Source organism: Ursus arctos, unplaced genomic scaffold (assembly GCF_023065955.2).
Source record: "Ursus arctos isolate Adak ecotype North America unplaced genomic scaffold, UrsArc2.0 scaffold_19, whole genome shotgun sequence".
In the NCBI taxonomy this organism is placed as follows: Eukaryota; Metazoa; Chordata; class Mammalia; order Carnivora; family Ursidae; genus Ursus; species Ursus arctos.
Genome location: NW_026622863.1, coordinates 54,290,131 through 54,310,124, shown reverse-complemented (window position 1 = coordinate 54,310,124; position 19,994 = coordinate 54,290,131). Strand labels below are relative to the sequence as shown.

Genomic DNA, 19,994 nt, shown 5'->3' with positions numbered 1-19,994 from the left:
CCCCACATGCCCCCCTGCCCAGACCTATCCGCTCAGCCCCGGACCCCCACCTGCTCAACTGTACACACCTATCCGCTCAGCCCAGGACCCCGCACACATCTACTCAGCCGCAGCCACCTGCTCCCCCCATGGTCCCCAGGCTCTGCCCGTCGCCCGCCTCTGTGTTTGCACGCACCGCGTCCTCAGCCAGGGGCGCCTCTGCAATTTTCTGTACTAGGGAAGCTCCCCTTCCCGGCTGGACGCTGCTCTCACTCCCTTTCTCCGACTTCGCCATTCCCTGCCCTGGGCTTCCACATCGCTGTACGGAGGTAGTGCTACAACTTGTATCTCGAAACAACAATGGCTACCACTCACTGAGCCAAAATAGGGTTGCGTGCGCGGTCACAGTGCCGGCCGACTCAGCCGCGCCTGTCCCCTCGGGGCCACCGTCCTCTCCCCTGTCTTCCGGCTTGCCTTAAACGCCCACGCGTCCTTGCGAAAGCGGAGGGCGGGCTCAAGTCAAGCCCGCGGCGCCCATTGGCGGTGCAGGGCCGAGGGAGGTGGGGCGAGGCCTCCGCGTGACGTCAGGACGCCGCGGTCAGAACGTCGAAGCCCAAGGAAGACAAGAACCAGCCGGGTCGCGAGCAGTTCCGCGGCCGTGTCGCTGTCGTCTTGGGCCGCTGCTGACGAGTCCAGGGGGCGAACGGCTGAGGTGGGTATGGGGAGCGCCGGGCGGGCGGGCGGGGACGGTGTCTCCTTCCGGCCCTACGCCCAGCGGGTTCCGAGGCCTGGTGGACCGTCGCACCAACGGACGCCGCGCGCGAGCGACGACAGGGTGTGGCGGGCACGGGCAGCCACTGCGCCTGCGCGCCCTCGCGCCTGCGCCGTCGGCCGGGCTCCCCGCCCCCGCCCTCGGAATTCCTGGGCCCCGAGCGACCCCTTTCTCAACCCCCATTGACCTGGCGATTCCACCGGGAGGATGGCGTTGCCCCGGCGACGCGCGGCCCCGGCGCCACAGCCCCCGCAGCCCCCCGGAGCCGTGGTGCGAACGCGCGGCGCGGCCGGGTGGTGATTCTGGAGCGTGTCGCCGGCGTCCCGACGGGCTCTGCCTCCACCTGGCGCCTTTGCCTTCTCGGGGCCCGCGGGACGGCCAGGTGCCCCTCGCGTCCGGTGCCCGTGAGACCTGCCCGCCGTCCCCACGCGCTGTCCCTACTCGTCTCCTCCTGCTCCCTCCTTCCCGAGCTTGCTTGTCCAGGGCGTTTTCCAGGCTCCGTTCCCGTTTCCTCACTTGTTGTAGGGCCGTCGTGGCCTCCGGCGGGGACTCGCCTCGGAGCCCACCCAGGTTTAGGCCCCCAGGACACCCCTCGCTTTCTCGCGTGCCCCACTCTCTGTGCCCCACTCGGAGTTTCTGGAAGGTGGTTTGGACGTTGTTAAGCATCTCCAGCTCTCCTCCTCCCAATCCCTCAGCCCATGGGGGTTGTTTCTAATAGCAGTCTCTTGAGAGCTTTCTGAGAACTCGTTTCTTCACTTCAGGGCTCCCCGTGGGCACTCGGGGCTTCTCCCCATTTCCCGGAGTAACTTCCGGAAGCCCCTTTCCTCTCAGATTTGTTTTCCTCTGGAGTTGTCTCTAGATTCCCTGTTTACAGACTTTGCTCCTTAGAGCACCCTTCTTTCTGCTTCCTTCCAGGAGCTGTCTTTCCCTGTGGAATGTTTTCTAGCCCTTCCCTGAGGTCCCCCCACCCCATCCCGCCCTCTGCACCTTTCTTCTGTGCCAGGGCTTCCCTTTTCTCTTAGGGGTTTCAGGTCCTTCCGTTTCCCTTTGGGAAATTCCTTCAGCCTTCCCTGTTTTCAAATCCTTCGTGTTCCACCCAGAGCACTGCAGGGAGGTGAAGATCTTCCCCTCACACAGAAGCCCTTTTATTCCACACCCAGAATTCTCTTCAGTGAGTCCCTATTTCACAAACTCTCCTTTTCTGCCTGGCTTCTCGTGAGCCCATCTCCTCCTCTTCCCCGCTTTGTGACTTTTTCTTGCTCCTTCTCGAGTCTCTTTAACACCTTCTTTTTCTCATAGACGGTGAGAAAGCAGTCTGGCTCCTGAGGTCCACCCCTTATGCCCCAAGGTCCAGATGGCGGCCAACGTGGGTGATCAACGTAGCACAGATTGGTTAGTGTGGCTGGAGGGACAGAGGCCGGAGGGGAGGGCAAGAGGAAGCAGGACCCAGTGTTGTCCTCTTCTGGGATGGGAGGTCCCATGGCGTGGGGGAAGTGCTGGGGCAGTTCTTGCCGGTGGAGTGTGGATGAGCTCCCCTTCTGGCCACAGGATAAAGGGAAGCATTTGGTTGTAATGGGGACAGTCAGGTCTTCACTTCTCTGAGCATTGTGTATTCACAGTACAGTGCTTATTTCTCAAAATCAGGATGATTCATTTTGTGAACTATGATTAAGGGGCAGTCTCCAACACTTAATACTCTTGTTTATCTGTTTGTTAATACGTTGTTTTTTCCAAAACAGTGTGATGATAGCCTGCTGGCTGGGACGTGTCAGAACTGACTCATAAATCATTTAGACCTACTAGGCACTAGGTGCTACGTTAAATTCTTTGGATCCTGGTATTCTTTTCGTTTGGTATTTAACAACTGCTGTGTATCAGGCACTTGGAAAAGTGCCTTAGGTCTGTATGTCTAGTCGGATTTTCCCTCACAGGAAGGCGTGAGACAGAAAGCGGTCGTCAGCATTACAGATCAAAATATATTCTAGATTTAGACGTTTAGACTCTAGTAAGTAGTGTGAGGGAGTTTAGGATTCAGTCCCTGGTATGTGTCTGTCTGCATTTTACCCGTTGTATACAGGGAGAGAAAGACTGACTCGATGTCCCTTTTTTGCAGGTCTTCTCAGTACAGTATGGTGGCCGGGGCAGGCAGAGAGAACGGCATGGAGGCTCCTATGCATGAGAACCCGGAGTGGGAGAAGGCCCGCCAGGCTCTGGCCAGCATCAGCAAAGCAGGAGCCGCTGGCAGCTCCGCCAAGGCCAGCAGCAATGGGCCTGTGGCCAGTGCACAAGTGAGAAGGCACCCAGGACCTGAGTGCCCTGAGTGGGGGTTGCCAGGGAGGGAAGCACTTGGTGTTCTCTGGTATCACAAGGACAGAGTGCCCTGAAGATACTCTAGGAGCCTCGGATAGGGGAGCAAGGTCTGTTTCCTTGAAGAGCCCAGGGCACCATGTGGTCCTTGTTCCTGGAAATCCAGCCTGAAGAGGGAGACGTGCCCCGGGTCCCTAAGGTGCCCCGAGTCCATGGGTAGTGGCTGTGGCTCTTTGGAAAGAGGTGGACCTGGTTGTGTTCGCAGGAATTAACCACATTTGGGGGCCGCAGGGTGTGTGGGCTCCTGCTAGCAGTGCTGATGGCACGTGTGCCTCTCTCCACAGTACGTGTCTCAGGCGGAGGCCTCAGCTCTGCAGCAGCAGCAGTACTACCAGTGGTACCAGCAGTACAACTACGCTTATCCTTACAGCTACTATTATCCCATGGTGAGTGCCCTGCCCAGCAGGGGCGGCAGGTGGGCAGCGGGATGGCGGCGTGGTGGCAGTGGGAGCCGGTGGGATGGTTTCCAGGGGCCAGGGGAGGGCTTGAAGACAGCAGTGACAGCTTCTGAAACACTTTCCACTAGCACGTTGCTCCCATGGTCAAGTTGAGAGCCCTTCCCAGATCCAGGTCCTGCCTTCTCTGCCTCTGGCCACTCCTCTCCCCATGCTGGGTCTGTCGCCTGCAACGTCCACCTGTGCCCTGCTTTAGCGCTCTCCACCTGTTGCCCTGTCTCTCCGTGTCCTCCCCGTGCGGAGGGCTTCCCAGGTCATGCCTCCGGGAGCCCTCGTCTCTTAACTGGATTAGTTAGAGCAGTGTTTTGCCCCATCCTGCCCCACCCTGGCTTGCTTTCACAGTGTTTGCTGCTGGACACGCTGTGTTCTGTGTCTGCAACCGGGCATGTATTTTGAGTGTAGATTTCATTAGAGCGTGGATTTTCGTATTTTATTTTTGGTTCTGTTGTGGTGGTTAGGAAAGTTGGTGCTCAGTAAATATTAAATAGAGGATGGAATCGTTAGAGGTTTCTGTTTCATTTTAGTTGTTTTTTTTTTTTTTTTTTTTAAGATTTTATTTATTTATTTGACAGAGATAGAGACAGCCAGCGAGAGTGGGAACACAAGCAGGGGGAGTGGGAGAGGAAGAAGCAGGCTCATAGCAGGGGAGCCTGATGCGGGGCTCGATCCCATAATGCTGGGATCACGCCCTGAGCCGAAGGCAGACGCTTAACCGCTGTGCCACCCAGGCGCCCCTATTTTAGTCGTTTTTAACGTAAGAGGATTTGTTGCATCTGTGCAGTGGAGAGAAATAGGAAGGGGCCAGGGCGAAGCGGAGCATCACAGATTACATACGGCTCCTGAGCAGGCAGGAGAAGAGGGAGGGAATTGGGCCTCCACTGACTCTCGTTCCTGTGCCTTGGGCAGAGCATGTACCAGAGCTACGGTTCTCCCTCCCAGTATGGCATGGCCAGCTCGTACGGCTCTGCCACACCCCAGCAGCCATCGGCACCCCAGCACCAGGGGACTCTGAACCAGGTAACGCCTCCACCTAGCTTAGTGGCGTGTTCAAGAAGGGGAATGTAGTTTTTGTGAGCGAGTGAGCAGTGGGGACGCCTGCATTTTTTAAGCTGCCCACTCCCCGCCTTCTCTCCTGCCAAGCAACTCCTGGTCTAATAATGAGGAGGGCAAAGCATAGTTTTTGAAACCAGGATGGGTTTAGGACTTGGGCAAGGCGTGGGGGCTCGGTGTTAGGGTGACGGTGGGAGCAGTGTGCAGCGTGGCAGCCTGTCTTCTGAGTTTTCCTGCAGCACGTGCACACATAAGTGCACAGTCACACACACAGTCTGGCCTTGCACTTAGCGTGCAGTGCGGAGGAGTGTGGAGCTGGTGCAGGGGAGGTGGATAGACCTGGGCTGGGATCCCAGCTCCCCCTCTAGTGGTATCATTACAAGTCATGTAATTTCTTTGCATCTCAGCCAGTCCTGTCAGTTGGGAAGGATAATCACTTCACAGGGGCGCTGAGAATGTGTATAATCACGTGTGGGTCTTGATCGGTACGCGGGCTGTGCTCAGGCAGCAACCCCCAGATGGGTGCGCTGTCGGGGCGGTGCTCGCTAGGAGGTGGTTGGCAGGGTTTAAATGCCCACTGCTGCCCGTCAGTGGCTGGGGGCCATGGGAGAGCAGCTCAGAGTCTGAGCCGGAGTCCTCTCAGCTGTGAAGAGTGTGGGCACTGACGCTCCATTCCTCAGGGAGTCGCTCTGAGCGCCCTGGGCAATGAGATGGGGGAGGGTCACAGCACAGGCTTGGGAGCTAAGGGATGCCGTGAGTGTGAGGACAGTGTGAGAGCCAGCACAGGGAGCTCTGCTCCTGCCCTCAGCACCCGCTTCCTCCACCAGCCCCCAGTCCCTGGCATGGAAGAAAGCATGTCCTACCAGGCCCCCCCTCAGCAGCTGCCGGCAGCCCAGCCCCCTCAGCCCTCCAACCCCCCGCATGGGGCTCATACTCTGAACAGCGGCCCCCAGCCTGGAACAGCCCCAGCCACACAGCACAGCCAGGCAGGGCCTGCCTCGGGCCAGGCCTACGGGCCACACACCTACTCTGAGCCTGCCAAGCCCAAGAAGGGCCAGCAGCTGTGGAACCGGATGAAGCGTAAGTTGGCGGTAGACGTAAGTTGGCGGTAGACTTCGGAAGGAGAGAGGCCTTGGGGGCTGGGCCTTACAGAGCCAAGCCTTGGGCGCTTCTGGGCGGGGTCATCCCCAGGCTTCGGGTGCACCTGCCCTGGAGCCCCTCTCTGGAGTTTGGCGTCTCCCATTCCTGGGTATGGGGCAGCCTGAGGTGGGCCGGGGTAAGGTCTAACCCCAGCTTTTGTGGCTCTCACAGCAGCCCCTGGGACTGGCGGTCTCAAGTTCAACATTCAGAAACGGCCCTTTGCTGTCACCAGCCAGAGCTTTAGCTCCACGTCAGAGGCCCAGCACAGCAGTTTCGGCCCCCAGCCCAACCCTGAGAAAGCCCAGAACCACAGGTGATGGCCATCCCCTTGCTCTTGTCCCAGTCTCCTTGCCTCTGCAGTCCGTCTGCACCCTGAGCCTCAGCCTGCTCTTCTAGAATGGGGAGGGGTCCCTCCCTCAGGGTTGCTGTGAGCATGGAACGAGAGGGGATTTAAAAGAAGACGCTTGAATTGTGTCTGGTGTGTGTCCGCTCCGTGAGCAGTAGCGTTGACTGTCTTTGCTGCCCGGCTGAGTCCCACATCTGCCCTTCCCCAGGGGGAGCCTGTCCGGGAAGCCCGACGATTGGCCCCAGGACATGAAGGAGTATGTGGAGCGCTGCTTCACTGCCTGCGAGTCGGAGGAGGACAAGGACCGGACGGAGAAGCTGCTCAAGGAGCTGCTGCAGGCCCGGCTGCAGGACGGTTCGGCCTACACCATTGACTGGAGCCGGGAGCCCCTGCCAGGGTTAGTCCAGGCCAGGGATGGGGCGGAGGGCGATTCTGGGTGCTGAAGTGGAGACCTGCAGATTTATGTACCTGAAGCCCCGAGAATGAGCAGGAAAGTTGGATCCCAGGGGTGGAAGGCCAGGAAGGTAGAGCTGAGGTCCAGGTGCTGCCTGGGGGTGCAGTCCTGGGCGGGGTGGGGGCCCTGAAGGCTGGCGAGTGCGTGGTACTCAGCCGCGAGGAGCACTCTCTAGACAGAGAAAACCTTGGGTCTGCCTCCCATTTTTGCAGTGCATTAGCTGAGTCGCCTGGGTAAGTTCCTTTCGTGCCTGAGGCGTGTGTTCCTGGGGCGGCCGGCAGATGTTGGGGATGGTGGGGGCGCTGGGTTGGTGATGCCCTGCCCTGCTATATCCTCAGGCTGACTCGGGAGCCTGTGGCTGAGAGCCCCAAGAAGAAGCGGTGGGAGGCCCCTAGCAGCCTTCATCCTCCCAGGGGGGCAGGCTCAGCGACAAGGGGCGGGGGTGCCCAGTCCCAGCGAGGGACACCAGGGGCTGGGGGTGCTGGCCGAGCCCGGGGCAGCAGCTTCGCCAAGTTTGGCAACCGCAATGTCTTCATGAAGGACAACAGCTCTTCCTCCAGCACGGACTCCCGCTCCCGTTCCTCCTCCCGGTCCCCCACCCGCCACTTCCGCCGCAGGTGCGAGGACTGGGGGGGTGGGGGTGGGGCGTGGAGGGTGGGCTTGGGGGGAGGAGCCACTTCAGGCCTTACTTTCCTGCTTTTTCTGTGTAGTGACTCCCACTCGGATTCAGACAGTTCTTACTCAGGGAATGAGTGTCACCCTGTGGGTCGCAGGAACCCACCCCCTAAGGGCCGAGGAGGTCGGGGAGCCCACATGGATCGGGGCCGAGGCAGGGCGCAGCGTGGGAAGAGGTGAGACTCCGGGCAGGTGGCCAGGGGGGTGGGACTAAGGTCGGGGTTCTTGAGGCGTAGCAGGAGGGCAGCCTGTGATGTCTGCCTTGTTCACCCCGACCTCCCTTTCCAGGCATGATCTTGCTCCCACCAAGCGCAGCCGCAAAAAGATGGCCGCGCTGGAGTGCGAGGACCCTGAGCGTGAGCTGAAGAAGCAGAAGCGGGCGGCCCGCTTCCAGCACGGACATTCCCGCCGCCTGCGCCTCGAGCCCCTGGTGCTGCAGATGGGCAGCCTGGAGAGCAGTGGTGCTGACCCAGACTGGCAGGAACTTCAGATCGTGGGCACCTGCCCTGACATCACCAAGCACTACCTGCGTCTCACCTGCGCCCCCGACCCATCTACTGTGCGCCCTGTGGCAGTAAGTGGCTGGGAAGGGCAGGTCCTTCCTGCGGGCCGGGTGCTAGCGCTAGGCCGTGGTCCCCGCGCAGGAAGGACGGCAGAGGCAGCACCCAAGGCTGTGGTGTGGTGGCTGGGCCTGCAGCTGCGCCGGGACTTTGGGGCCTGGGAGCTCTCAGAGAGGTGACTTGAAGACGGAACTTGTGTTTTGGAGAGGAGGTGTGGGTCACGTGGCCTCGTCGGCAGACTTGCTGGGCTCTGAGCCTCTGGCTCCTAAGGAAGTGGCCCCTTCCCAGGCCAGCTTTCCTGAGACGGGGGCAGTCAGGCCCTTGTGTCCTCGGCTGAGGACACGCAGCAGCGGCGTGTTTCATGTTCCATCCCTGGGGCACGCTGACGTGGGCAGCTGAGGTCAGGAGCAGTAACTCGCCAAACACGTTGGGTTCTTTTTAAAGTTGGTAGTGAGTTGTTAAACGAGTCTGATGTCGCAACCTTCATTCTAGAGCACTGAGTTGGTGGAAGCCTAGTGGGTTTTAGTTATGGCTTTGCTCGCGCTGCTGAAATCTCACTGAGCCCTAATTCGGTTCCCTTCTCAGGTTTTGAAAAAGTCTCTGTGCATGGTCAAGTCCCACTGGAAAGAGAAGCAAGACTATGCCTTTGCCTGCGAGCAGATGAAGTCAATACGGCAGGACCTGACGGTGAGGGGGGTGCTGGGACGGCCTGCGTGGGCAGTCCTGCCCTGCGGTGGCCTCACTGCTCTCTTGCCGTTCCAGGTGCAAGGTGTGCGAACAGAGTTCACGGTGGAGGTGTACGAGACGCACGCCCGCATCGCCTTGGAGAAGGTGAGGGGGGTGCTGAGCCCTTTCGGGTTCTTCCTGGGCTCCCTGTCCTGGCCTCATGGTCTTTCTCTCCCTTTGTGCCCGGGCTCCAGGGCGACCACGAGGAGTTCAACCAGTGCCAGACGCAGCTCAAGTCGCTGTACGCCGAGAACCTGCCAGGCAACGTGGGCGAGTTCACTGCCTACCGCATCCTCTACTATATCTTCACCAAGAACTCAGGAGGTGAGAAGCGCTGCCTGCAGGACGGGGAGGCCCCAGGCCCCCAGGGTTGGGCGCTGCTGATGCTCTTTTGCTCGGGCCGCAGACATCACCACGGAGCTGGCGTACCTGACTCGGGAACTGAAGGCAGACCCTTGTGTGGCTCACGCCTTGGCACTAAGGGCAGCCTGGGCTCTGGGCAACTACCACCGCTTCTTCCGGCTCTACTGTCACGCACCCTGCATGTCTGGGTACCTGGTGGACAAGTTTGCGGACCGGGAGCGCAGAGCTGCCCTCAAGGCGATGATCAAAACGTATGTGAAGCTGGGTTCTCCCCCGCGCCTCTGCTCTGCTGGCCCTGCCTCCACCACCCCCCCTGCCCCCGCACACTCCTGGGCTGTCAGGCCTCCAGCTCCTATGTCCTGGCTGGTCCTGGCTCCCCATCTCTTCTTTCTACCTGTATCCTGCTCCCCAGCCCCTCCCTTCCCACAGTTGGCCCTCTGTCTCCCAGGCCCGCCTCTGCATCTCGTTTCTTCCCCATTGTGTCTCGCTGCTCCAGGGTTCCCTCTCTACCCCTGAGTCTGTCTCTCTCCTGCTCACGTCACCCTGGACCCTGGTTTGTTTTCTTGCTCTGGGCTCTTGGTTTCCTCACTCCGAGGTCTCTGTTCACCTTTCAAGACTCTCCTGACACTGAGCTCCCACTCAGTAGAGACAAACTAGAAAAGATGGCCGTGCTCTTGGTAGCTTCTGATCTAATGGGACCAAGACCCCATTCCGACTTGAGCTCCTTCAAGAGGGCAGGAAATATGTAGGGAGCCAGGTGTGATGCGGGGGTTAGCCAGATCAGGGACTGTAGGTAAAAAGAGCAAGCTCTCTCTACATTAGCTGTCGCCTGTGCCGTGCGCGCGCTGTGTGTGTGGCTGTGTGTGTGCGTGCGTGCGTGGTAGGGAACCTGCAGTTCTCTGTCAGGGTCGTGAGATGCTCCTGGGTGACACGGTGATGTCAGGTGACCTCTCGTTGGCACATGGAGGCGCTGCTGCTGGTGTCTAGCGGGTGGAGGCCAGGGGTGCTGCTCGGCCTCCTGCAGTGCCTGGTTCGCCCCGCAGCAGAATCACCTGGCCCCAGCGTCAGTCTTGCCGCGGTAGAGAACCCTCAGCCAGAGGTAGCAGGCCCAGGGGGCCACATCACTTAGCTTAGGAGCCACATTCCTGTGGCTGTGGAACTGGGGAGGGACCATCACCCTGAAGTTAGGAGACACACACTCCAGGATCCAGTTTGGGTCCAGAAGATTTAAGGCAGAGGTTGAGCCTGGGCAGGGGCCACAGAAGTAGACAAGGACGTGGGACAGAAACGTGAAGGTGGCAGGGTACACAGGACGTGGTCACCTTCAGGAGTGATGGGGAGGTGGTATGTGTACAGGCCCTGCGGGCTGTCCCTGAGTCTGCGCTCTGTAGCAGGACGGCGGCTCCCAGGCTGTTGCAGGGGCCGGTCACTGTCTGGTTACTTATACGTGCTGGGTGTGGGTTGGGGCCACAGCTGTGAAGGTACCTTGTAGGAGGGGCCTTGGCCTATCACTGGCCACATGCTCTCATCCCCCCCCCTTAGCAGATATGTCCCTCCCTCCCAGAGCCCCCAGAACCAGGTCCCTGCAGGGTGGCCATGAGGCCAGCTCAGTTGTGGGGAGAAATAGGCTCTCTTGTGCCCCCATGGATATCCAGAGCTGTGGTGTGGCATGGACTCGAGGCAGGACTGGTTCATGTCCTTCATGCTGTGTCCTCCCTGTGTGATGCTGGCCAGGCAGCTCTGCTTTTGGGGCTACAGTTCCCTCAGCGTTTGTTTCTAAAGGGTAGGGTGACGCAGTTTCTGGGAGAGAATTCAGTGAGTTAACATCTATTTTCCGGCACACGCCAAGTCTTGTTAGCAACTGCAAGTGATTGTTGCCAGCGTGTAATACGCGTTGGCTGACCCTGTGCCTGGAATTCCCGAGGCACTTTGACCCAGGCAGGGGAAACCGCCAGGGCGGGTCCCCCAGAGTAGCTGTCAGACCTGCCAACCCATGCCCATGCCCATGCCCTCGGGTCACTCCCTCTGCCTGGCCCCCTGCCCTTGGGCCACAGTGGGCCCTCTTCTGAGGGACTGCTCAGGCCCTTGAGCAGTGGAGGAGCCAGCTGGGCCCTTTCCTCCTGTCCCCTCTCCTTGGTCCCCCTGTACAGGTAAGTGAGGGTGAAGGGGGGCACAGCCGGGGCGGGGCCACAAACCCCACCCCGGGCCCCCCCAAGCCCCTGGAGGTGGGGAGGCTGGGTGGGGAGGGGTGAGAGGTCAGCAGGTAACGTGCTGAGGAGACCCTTTGGGTGCCCAAAGGGGGGGCACCCACTCCCTGCTCGTGGGGCCCTCCCCTGCCCACTGCCCGCCTCATCACATTCTCCTCTTGTCTCCGTAGCTTCCGCCCTGCGCTGCCAGTCTCCTACCTGCAGGCCGAGCTGGCCTTCGAGGGCGAGGCCGCCTGCCGGGCCTTCCTAGAGCCCCTGGGCCTGGCATACACGGGCCCGGACAACGCCAGCATCGACTGCCGCCTCAGCCTGGCGCAGCTGTCAGCCTTCTGAGCACCAGCGCGGATGGGGGCGGGGTGGGGGCAGGGCTGTGGCCCCCCAGCGCCGCCTTTGCCGATTTTGTTTTTGAGCCATGGACTTGGGTTGTAAATTAATTCGTGGGGAGTGGGCTCCAGGAAGAGCCACCATCCCTGTTCCCGTTTTCCCACCGGGGAGTCTGTACAGAGATTTTTCTACATTTTTATTTTTTGCCTCAGAGGGATGGGATTGGGGGAGGAGGGGGTGGGACAGCGGGGGACTGGGGGTGTGGTCTGTGGGCTTCTCTGTGTCCCCCTGGCACCTCCACTAATGCTGTCTCAGTGTTTTTTCTCTCTCTCTCTCGAGCTTGTACTCCGGTACCGACCTGGCACCCTGGCCCATCCCATGCCGGGGGGGCCAGAAGAAGACAGGCCGCTCCGCCCGTGCCCGCCCGCGGCGGGGCCACCAGCACAGCAGCCCGCCGCCCGCCACCTGCCCGCCTCACCACAGACTCTTGTTGCCCAGCCCTCCGGGGCCTCAGTGTTCGGGGCTAGGGGAGCTGTGTAGAGACTGTGCCCCGCCCTCAGCCCCCCATGCCAGAAATGCCGACGCCAAGCCACCACCACGTCCACGCCGACACTCCGCACTGAGGACTCCGGAGGCCATCGCGGGACCTCGGCCGGGCCGCCTCGTCTACAGTTGTATTAAGTTGTCTCCGTGTCCCTCCTCCCTCCACCCCAGTGTTTCTTCTGGTTTTTTTTTCCTTCCCTCCCTCCCTCCTCCTGCTCCCCACCCTTCTTTGGTTCAGCACAGGTAAAACGGTTACCCTCCCTCCCTCCCTGCCTTCATGGATCACCAGCTCACGTCATGTTTCCTTCTCTTTTCTTTTTGTGTGTGTTTATTTAAGTTATTTTTCTTCCTCCCCTTTTTCTTTTTGGCCCTCCCCCTCTTCTGCCATGTAACTGGAGGATGTGCGATGAGTTTGCAAACAGCTGGACTGTCAGGCTGCTTTTTTTCCAGATGTTCCTCCTCTGCCTCCCCTCCCTTCCCTCTTCCCTCCCTTCTCCTTCCTTCATTCTTTCCTTGGATCACTGAGCATCATTTGGAAGCTTGAGAGAAACCAAAATTAAAGAGAGAGAGAGAGAGAGCACTTTGTCCCTTCCTGCTTGGACTGGATCTTCCCAGGTTCTCTGGGGTGGAGGGTGGTCTCCTGCAGAGGTCTGAGGGGACCATCATCCCAGGGGCAGCTCAGCCAGGGGCTGGTAGGTGTCTCCTGCCCTGCCTATGCGGCACAGCCAGACTGCCCCTAGGGGCTGGCTTCCCAGCTCCTGCCTTGGGCTGAACCCAGGCTGGGGGAGGCAGACTTGAGAACCGTGGGGCACCTTGGCTAGGGTGAGGTGGGGGTGTAGCCCACCTAGGGGCTGTACTACTCTGAGTCCCTCGGCTTCCAGCCTCTGTCCCAGCACTCGGGCCATACCTTCCATGGAAGGGGAGGGTGGGGCACAGAGCACATGCTGCCCCAGGAGAAGCAGGCTCCCAAAGCTCAGCTGCGGGGGTGCCTGAAGGCCTGGGGCCAAGAGCGCGCGTCTTAGTGCACCGACTGCAGCGGCTACCTCCCCAGGGCCTGTCAGCCTCAGGAGGGCTAGCGTCAGGTGTAGGGCCCCCGCGGGTACCATGAATGCAGCGCACGAGGGTGCGGCTCGAACCAGCTCTTCCTGGGCCTTGGCCACCCCCGCCTGCAGCCCGGGATCAGTCACCATGAGAGCCACAAAATGCGTGGGGCGGGGCTGGCGAGGCGCCGTGGCCCTGGCTCTAGCGGCCTCTCCGCCTTCCGAGGGCCAGGCGCCAGGACCCCACTGTGCTTCCGTCTCAGGAAAACCTCCTCTGGGGGTCTGTCCCGGGGCTGCCTGTGCCGGTCCACTCTGAGGCTCCGAGGTCCTGCCCGCGGCGGCCAGCTTCGGCACCCTTTCCAGCTCTGTCCACGGGGAAGCCTGGCCTCCGGCCCTGCGCCGCTCCCTGGCTTCCAGCCTAGTGCAGTCGGGCGCTCGGGGTTCTGTGCTGGTGTCTTCGGGAGCCGCAGCTACCCCTTCGTGCGCGCCCCCGCCGCCACGGGCGTCCTCATCGTCGTGCGCGCCCCCGCCGCCATGCGCTTCGTCTTCGCCAACGGACGCTTCCTCGCCGCCAAGGGCCTCCTCGCGGTGCGCGCCCCCCGCCACCATGCTCGTCCTCGCCGCCATGGGCCTCTTCGCCGTGCGCGTCCTCACCGTCGTGCGCGCCCCCGCCGGCGAGCGCGTCCAGGATGGTGGGCCCGCGGCCCGCCGCCGAGCCCGAGCCGAAGACGAGGTCGGTGCGCGAGGCGCGGTCCCACACGATGCGGCCGCGGAAGCGGAAGTAGCGCACCCGGTGCTGCGGCACGGCCAGGACGCCAGGCCCGAGCGCCGCCAGCGGCTCGTCCCAGCAGAAGGCAACGAAGGGCTCCTCGCGCACGCCCAGGAAGCGGTCGGCATAGCCCACCGAGAAGTCGGCCGGGTCGAGGCGCGGGTCCCAGCGGATGCGCTGGATGACGGCCGCGGCCGTGCGCAGCGGCGGCTTCTTGCCCCGGCCTCGGCCTCGGCCCCGCGGCTAGGCGGCGCCGGCGCCCCCGGGTGGGGCTGGCGGCAGCGGGCGCCGAAGCGGCAGCGGCCCTCCAGGAAGAAGCGACAGGCCGGCGGAGGCGCGGGCTCGGCTGCGGGGGCAGCCGCCATGGGAACGGGGTGCGGTAGGGGCCCCGCCGGGACGTCACCGGCCACGCCCGGTCCCCGCCGCCCAGGGAACCGCGCACGCGCGCTCGCGGGGCCTCCGATCCCGGGCCTGGCGGGCGGTGCTCTGCGGACCGTGTCCTTAGGGAGCCTGACGCCGCCTGCGCGGCCCGGGATGCTCGTGTGGCCCTCCACCGGTCCAAAGGGCCTACAGGCTGGGCACCGCCCGCAGGGTCACCGCCTCCCTCAGTGCTCTTGGGGAACCGGACCCACCACCCCCACCCGCGGCCTCGGTCCACCAGGTTTAATGGTGCGACCACGCCCTCTCCAGGCCCTTAGGGCGCCTGGCCCCGCCCTCGGCTAAGCTCTGCGCGTGCAGCCCCGCCTCCTCTAAGTTCTTAAGGAGGCTGGCTCCGCCCTCACCTAGGGATGTCTACGGGGGGCCCCGCCTTCTGGATTCCGCCCCTCGCCTGAAGATTTGCACGTGCTGCCCCGCTCTTCCGCCCCCTGTGGGTAGTGCCCTCGGCACGACACCTGTACCCTAGCAGGCTCAGACTAAGTAGCCCAGACTTGGGACGCCGCTGCCACCCCTTGGGCCGACACATGTTTCCGAGGCGGGGTGTCTCTTCTCCACCGGGACCTTGCCTCTTCCCAGCCACATTCCTGCGCTGCCGCTCACAGGGTAAAGGGCAGCTCGCCCCGAGGGGTTCACTGGAGACGTCAGGCTCCCGGAGCCACTGTTCTCGGCCCCCGGAGTGAATCAAGCCAGTCGCCTGGAGCGAGACAGGCCGGGTCGCCGGGAGCGAGACAGGCTGAGTTCCCGGGAGCGAGTTAGATGGACCCCGGGATCGAGTCAGGTGGACCCCGTTAGCGAGTCAGGCCGGGCCTCCTGGAGCGAGTCACATGGCTCCCGGGATCGAATCAGTTGGACCCCGGGAGCGAGTCAGGCCGGGCCCCCGGGAACAAGTCAGGTGGCCCTGGGAACGAGTCAGGCCGGGCCCTGGGCCAGGTCTGGCAGGCCAGGCGCTCTGTCAAAACTGATGAATGAATGAGGCTGTCGGAGCTGCCACGTTGGGACACCGCCCCTCAAAGGGGCTCCGTCTAACCACGCCCCCCTCAGTTACCGGCCACATCCCACTTCTCCAGGCCAACCATCCGACCTCGGCCTTGGTTCAGTCTCTGAGCGGAGCGGTGCTACAGGTGACACACCTGGCCCTTAAAGGCGCCGGGACCCCAACACCGACCCCCTTGCCGCTCCCCGCCCCCCGTCTTCCCTTCCCACGTGCAAAGTGAAGAGACAGAACTCGCGGCAGAGACCTTAGGCGTTTATGTATAAAGTAGAATGCTGGCCTGTGAACGCATCCGGAACAGGGGTGCCTACAGGCCGATGACGTCGTCCAGCTCGAGGTCCGCATTGGGGCGGCAGTGGGCCCTGGGGCGCTGTGCCCCGGAGCTGGAGTCCAAGTCGGGCTTGGCGGCAGCGGCCCCCGGGCGCTCCGCGTCCATGACGCCCAGCACCGCGTCCAGCATGGAGGGGCCCAAATCCAGGTGGAAGGACAGCAGCGGGTCGGCAGGCGCGGGCGCGCGGAGTGCAGGCGGCGGGGGTTGCGGCACGGCGGGCGGCGGCGCCGAGCGCGGGGCCCCGGCGGGCGGCGCCCGGGGCTCGGGGGGCGGCCCGCCGCCGTGACGGCTCAGGAACGAAGTGTCCCCGAAGGCGTCGCCGCCGCGCCCCACGTGCAGCGTGTGCCGGAAGTCGCCGAGCGGCGCGGAGATGGACAGGGCGCCGCGCTCAGGCCGCTTCTTGGGCTGCGCGGGGCCCAGCTGCTTCAGCACCGGCATCTGCGGGGAGTAGGGGAGATGGGTCAGGGCAGCCTCCGCCGGAGGGAGCGACCCGGCCCGCATCCCCACCCTGGGCCTAGGCAGGGGTTCAGAGGATGCTCTCCCAACTTTGTCCAGCAAGTGCCCCAGGCACAGTGCCTAGGGCCCACCACACTTCTAGAAGCCCAAGAAAATGTTACAATGTTTTAACTTATTTTAAAATCTGTGGATGATATCTGTCTTTACACCAACACAGTTATAAACTATAAATAATTAAAATATGTATGCATGAAAGCTTTGCCTAGGGCACCAAAAAGTCATAACGCAGGTCTGCCTAAAAACTCAAATTCAGGTGCAGGGTGGGCCTGGGAATCCGTATACTTGCACAGCAGTTTATAATTCGAGTTATTTGATTTTGAAAGAGACAATATAATGTCTTACATTTTTGCAAATTTCTCTAAAAATAGCAAGAATGGCATAAATTTGAAACTGGCAGTTTGTACACCATAAACTCGGTGCTCTCTTGACTCTTCGCTGCCCTGGATTCTACGGTAAATACGGTAAATTGCCAACCTTTGCCTATATCCTGGAACCTGGCTGTTTTTATGGAACTTCTGGGAAGGACTTTGATGACTTTACTTCTGTTTTAACAGTCACTGTTATCATAATAATAATAAAAAAATGTTTGCCTCGAAGCCCCACCCTTTGCCAGCTGTATGACTGGGATAAATTATGTGATTTCTCTATGTCTGTTTCCTCTCTGTAAAATGGATAAAATAACACTACCTTCCTTGCAGGGCACATAGAAAATCTCAGTTAAAGAAAACTATGTAAGAGTGCCAGCTAATTAGCAGTGCCAGTGCTGGGGCGGGGGGAGGATGTGTCCTCAAACACCTGTAGAACAAGACCAAGATCTGGTAAAATCCTATGAAGAAGTCAAAACACCCAGCACTATCCCTTCAGTGAGTAGCACCCTGGGAACCTCACTGGTAATGCAGAGAAAAATTAAAGTGAAGAGGATTTAACGTAGGTAGTTGGATGTGTTCTGAGGATCGCCCTGTACCCTATCCCAACACACACACACCCACACCCACACCCCCCCACACCCCCACACACAAACACACCCACCCACAAACACACACACACACAAACACACACACACAAACACACCCACCCCCCCACACCCCCACCCCCACACACAAACACACCCACCCACAAACACACCCACCCACACACACACACAACCACCCACCCACCCCCACACACACAAACACATACCCACAAACACACCCCCCCACACACAAACACACACACCCACACACAAACACACACACACACACACACACACACACACACACACACTTTACATTTATTTCTCTGGGAAAACCAGTCTTGATTCACCACCTCTGTAGTGTTTCTCAAACTTCTCTGACCTCAGCCTACATGAATAAACATATTTTAACTGCAACGTGACATGCAATCACCTCTCCTCCCCACCTCCCCTAAGGGAAACAAACATTTCATGAAACAAGACTTACAACATGCTAGGCACTCAGATAGTCTCAATTCTAATCTATTTTATTTATTTTTTAATGCTTACCTCTACTCATGAATAAATCTCAATCCACAGTTTGAACTTAAAAAACAAAAACAAAAAACCCTCTCCCCGTGCTAGCAGTGTCTGGCCTTACTCAGCCAAATGCCTAGGTTTCCATCTGGCTGTGTGTGTGTGTGTGTGTGTGTGTGTGGCTTTGGGCAAGCTGCTTAACCCTTTTGACCTCATTTCCTCTTCTCAAAAATGGAACATAGGAAGATAGGATGTTCCTATACCACTTCACAGTCTCTTTGCAAGAGGGGTGGGATGTTGCCAGTGAAGTCTTGGCAGTACCCAGGACACAGCAAAAGTTCAATAAAATGCTCGGCGGCCACCTGAGATCATTCTCCCATGTCCCAGAGAAGGACACACTCAGAGAAGGTATGTGACTTGCCCAGGGTCACAAAGCCAGCTCTGCGGGACTCCAGAACCCAGACTTACCACTTCCACTGCCTGTTGCCTCTTGAACTGACCCCTCCCTGGACAGCTCTCCGCCACTGGCTCTTCCCCTGCCCATGCCCTAGTTTGTCCCTCATCCCAACCTTCTATTGCCCTACCAGGCAACGCCACTGCCATTTCCAGTGCCTGGCCAAACACACCTGCCACTTCCTTTCTGTGGGACCCTGAACTCACTTCCTCAACCTTAAACCTCAGTTTAGTCCACTGAAAAACAGAAGTCGGCGTGCCTGTTTGCTAGGGGTCCTTGTGAAGTATATTCACGATGCTGATGTGCTATTTCCTAAGCACGTGTCCTGGGCCAGGTAGGGGACCTAAGTGCGTTACTCAAATATACAAACTCAGTCCTCAGAACAACTCAGTGAGTTGTACAGAGGTGGTGGCTGAGGCACAGAGAGGTGGAGTAAGTTGTCCTGGGTCACACAGCAACAAATGTTGGGGGCTGGATTTGGAAACCAGGCAGAGGCTGAGCCTGATGAGAGCCTAAAGATGACCTCCTATTGTTCACAGCCCCCCTTGGACAGGGTGGGAGGGTGTGCGTCCCCATGGAAACAAGGTTTGGATATGTTATAAAGGCCAGGGATTTCCTCCACCCCCGACCATGTTTGTTTGCGTTTCTTTCCTTTTTTCCATTCCAGACAGAGAATAATGAGCTAGAAATCGTTTCTGAGTGCGGCCTCTTGCTAGCTGCGAGGGCCTCGGGCAAGTCAGTCACTCCACTTCTCGGAGGCTGGAACCTCAGGGTCCTCTTAACTAGAAGGTACTCTAACCTCCCTCTAGCAGAGCTGGGCACTTGATGCAATGAGGTCATGCTAGGAAAAAACTCCGTCAGCCGGCCAGGGCTCCTACAGAGGGGCTGTTGTTTGTGACAAACGCCAAAGAGACAGAGCGTGCAGGAGCGAGGGTGGGACCCCGAGGGGCCCCGGCCCCGCGACTCGCGACTCGGCGGAGCCGCCCTGCTCCTGCCCTCCTCCGCCCCAGCAGGCCCGCCGCCCCAGCTGCTGGAGTGGAGGGCACAGCTGGTTCACCTCTGTCCTCTTCGGCCCCAGCCCCGCCAAGACGGAAATCACCGCCCGCTCCACACCCGGCCCGACCGGTTCCCGGCTCTGGGGGAGGCGGCGAGCCGGGCGGGGCGGGCCCGGGAGTGGGAGACCCCCGGCCCGTGGGCTCGCCGCGCTTCCTCGGGCCACGTGGCTGCCGCCCCGACTTGAGCGCCCGCGGTCCCTTTGCCTGCGTGTCCCGCGTCCCTCCCCGGATCTGACCCGGGACCCCGGGGGCCCGGCTCCCCGCTGCCCTTACCTCTTGGTGCTCGCTAAGCGGGGCAGGCGCGCTCTCAGGCTCAGGCTGGGGGACCCCCCCTCTCCTTGGTTCGGAGCCCGCCTCCGCGGCCCAGGCCCGCGCCTTCTTCCTTCTTCCTCCAGGCGGTTCTCACCTGGCAAAGGAAGTGTCCTGCGGAACCTGGAAGGGGGGTCCAGGACCCAGGCGTCCGGGTCCGCAGTGCCGCCTCCTCAGGACCCCTCCTCTCTCAGGTCCCAGGAGTCCTGCCTCCTACCTTTCTTACTCCTCAGACCCAGGAGTCAGAGGTCCCAAGCCCCCCTCTCTCAGGCCCTGCGGTCCAGGCCTCAGACCCAGGAGCCCGAGCCCCACCCCTGGCAGGCCCTGGCACCAGGTCCCTTCTTTACCTGCACCGGGGACCGAAGTGTCAGCCCCTCTCGGGGGCCATGGTAGGAACCCAAACGGGCCGCGGAGTCACCGTCCAGGCCAGCTCAGCCCGTCTGGGGCAGAGAGGGTTAAGGCACAGGCCCCTCCCAGCCTTCCTTATCCCCCAAAAGTTTGCCTCTAGGATTTAAAGGACTCGAAAGCAGCGGTGGAGAAGCTGAGGCCTCCGGGCAGAGTGTGGGGGCGGGACGAGGCCTGGACTGGGTGTGCACAGAGGACACGCAGGAGGGGTGGGGGATGGCCAGGGCGCGCCCCCCAGCCCGGCCCCTCCCCCTGCC

At 60.7% G+C, this 19,994-nt stretch overlaps 3 protein-coding genes and 1 long non-coding RNA gene across 12 annotated transcripts in view; 1 reads left to right on the top strand and 3 right to left on the bottom strand.

Annotated features, from left to right (window-relative positions):
- LOC113247444 (uncharacterized) overlaps positions 1-682 on the bottom strand; it is a 40,674-nt gene extending 39,992 nt beyond the window's left edge. For 2 of the 4 annotated variants that reach the window (XR_007191113.2, XR_008960071.1), the window contains exon 1: positions 176-682. This is a non-coding gene — a long non-coding RNA (uncharacterized LOC113247444). The remainder of the gene's footprint in view (positions 1-175) is intronic. The other 2 variants (XR_008960070.1, XR_008960072.1) reach the window with 2 other exon arrangements.
- Positions 585-12,538, top strand: LENG8 (leukocyte receptor cluster member 8). Of its 4 annotated transcripts, XM_057314002.1 has the most exons (17): positions 585-691; positions 2,051-2,143; positions 2,865-3,039; positions 3,403-3,504; positions 4,480-4,590; positions 5,451-5,703; positions 5,935-6,076; positions 6,318-6,506; positions 6,776-6,796; positions 6,902-7,180; positions 7,274-7,414; positions 7,527-7,812; positions 8,384-8,485; positions 8,561-8,629; positions 8,719-8,848; positions 8,931-9,138; positions 11,265-12,538. In XM_057314002.1, exons 2-17 carry the CDS (start codon positions 2,106-2,108, stop codon positions 11,425-11,427), a joined length of 2,409 nt encoding a protein of 802 aa, XP_057169985.1. In that variant the 5' UTR covers positions 585-691; positions 2,051-2,105; the 3' UTR covers positions 11,428-12,538. The 4 variants fall into 4 exon arrangements, with proteins under 4 accessions (XP_057169985.1, XP_026344180.1, XP_057169984.1 ...); XM_026488395.4 differs by lacking the exon at positions 6,776-6,796; XM_057314001.1 differs by having other exon boundaries at positions 8,931-12,538.
- Positions 12,539-12,623: 85 nt separating this feature from the next.
- LENG9 (leukocyte receptor cluster member 9) lies at positions 12,624-14,421 on the bottom strand. The gene is given in 3 exon segments (XM_057314656.1): positions 12,624-13,471; positions 13,608-13,988; positions 13,991-14,421. Coding segments are annotated over 3 exon segments (1,374 nt in total). The 5' UTR covers positions 14,136-14,421.
- Positions 14,422-15,414: 993 nt separating this feature from the next.
- On the bottom strand, positions 15,415-19,994 carry CDC42EP5 (CDC42 effector protein 5). 3 transcript variants are annotated; one of them, XM_044380100.3, is made up of 3 exons: positions 19,680-19,982; positions 19,297-19,455; positions 15,415-15,968 (listed from the first exon to the last, which is right to left on the bottom strand). In XM_044380100.3, exon 3 carries the CDS (start codon positions 15,966-15,968, stop codon positions 15,507-15,509), a length of 462 nt encoding a protein of 153 aa, XP_044236035.1. In that variant the 5' UTR covers positions 19,297-19,455; positions 19,680-19,982; the 3' UTR covers positions 15,415-15,506. The 3 variants fall into 3 exon arrangements, with proteins under 3 accessions (XP_044236035.1, XP_026344316.1, XP_026344317.1); XM_026488531.4 differs by having other exon boundaries at positions 19,297-19,429; positions 19,680-19,961; XM_026488532.4 differs by lacking the exon at positions 19,297-19,455 and having other exon boundaries at positions 19,680-19,994.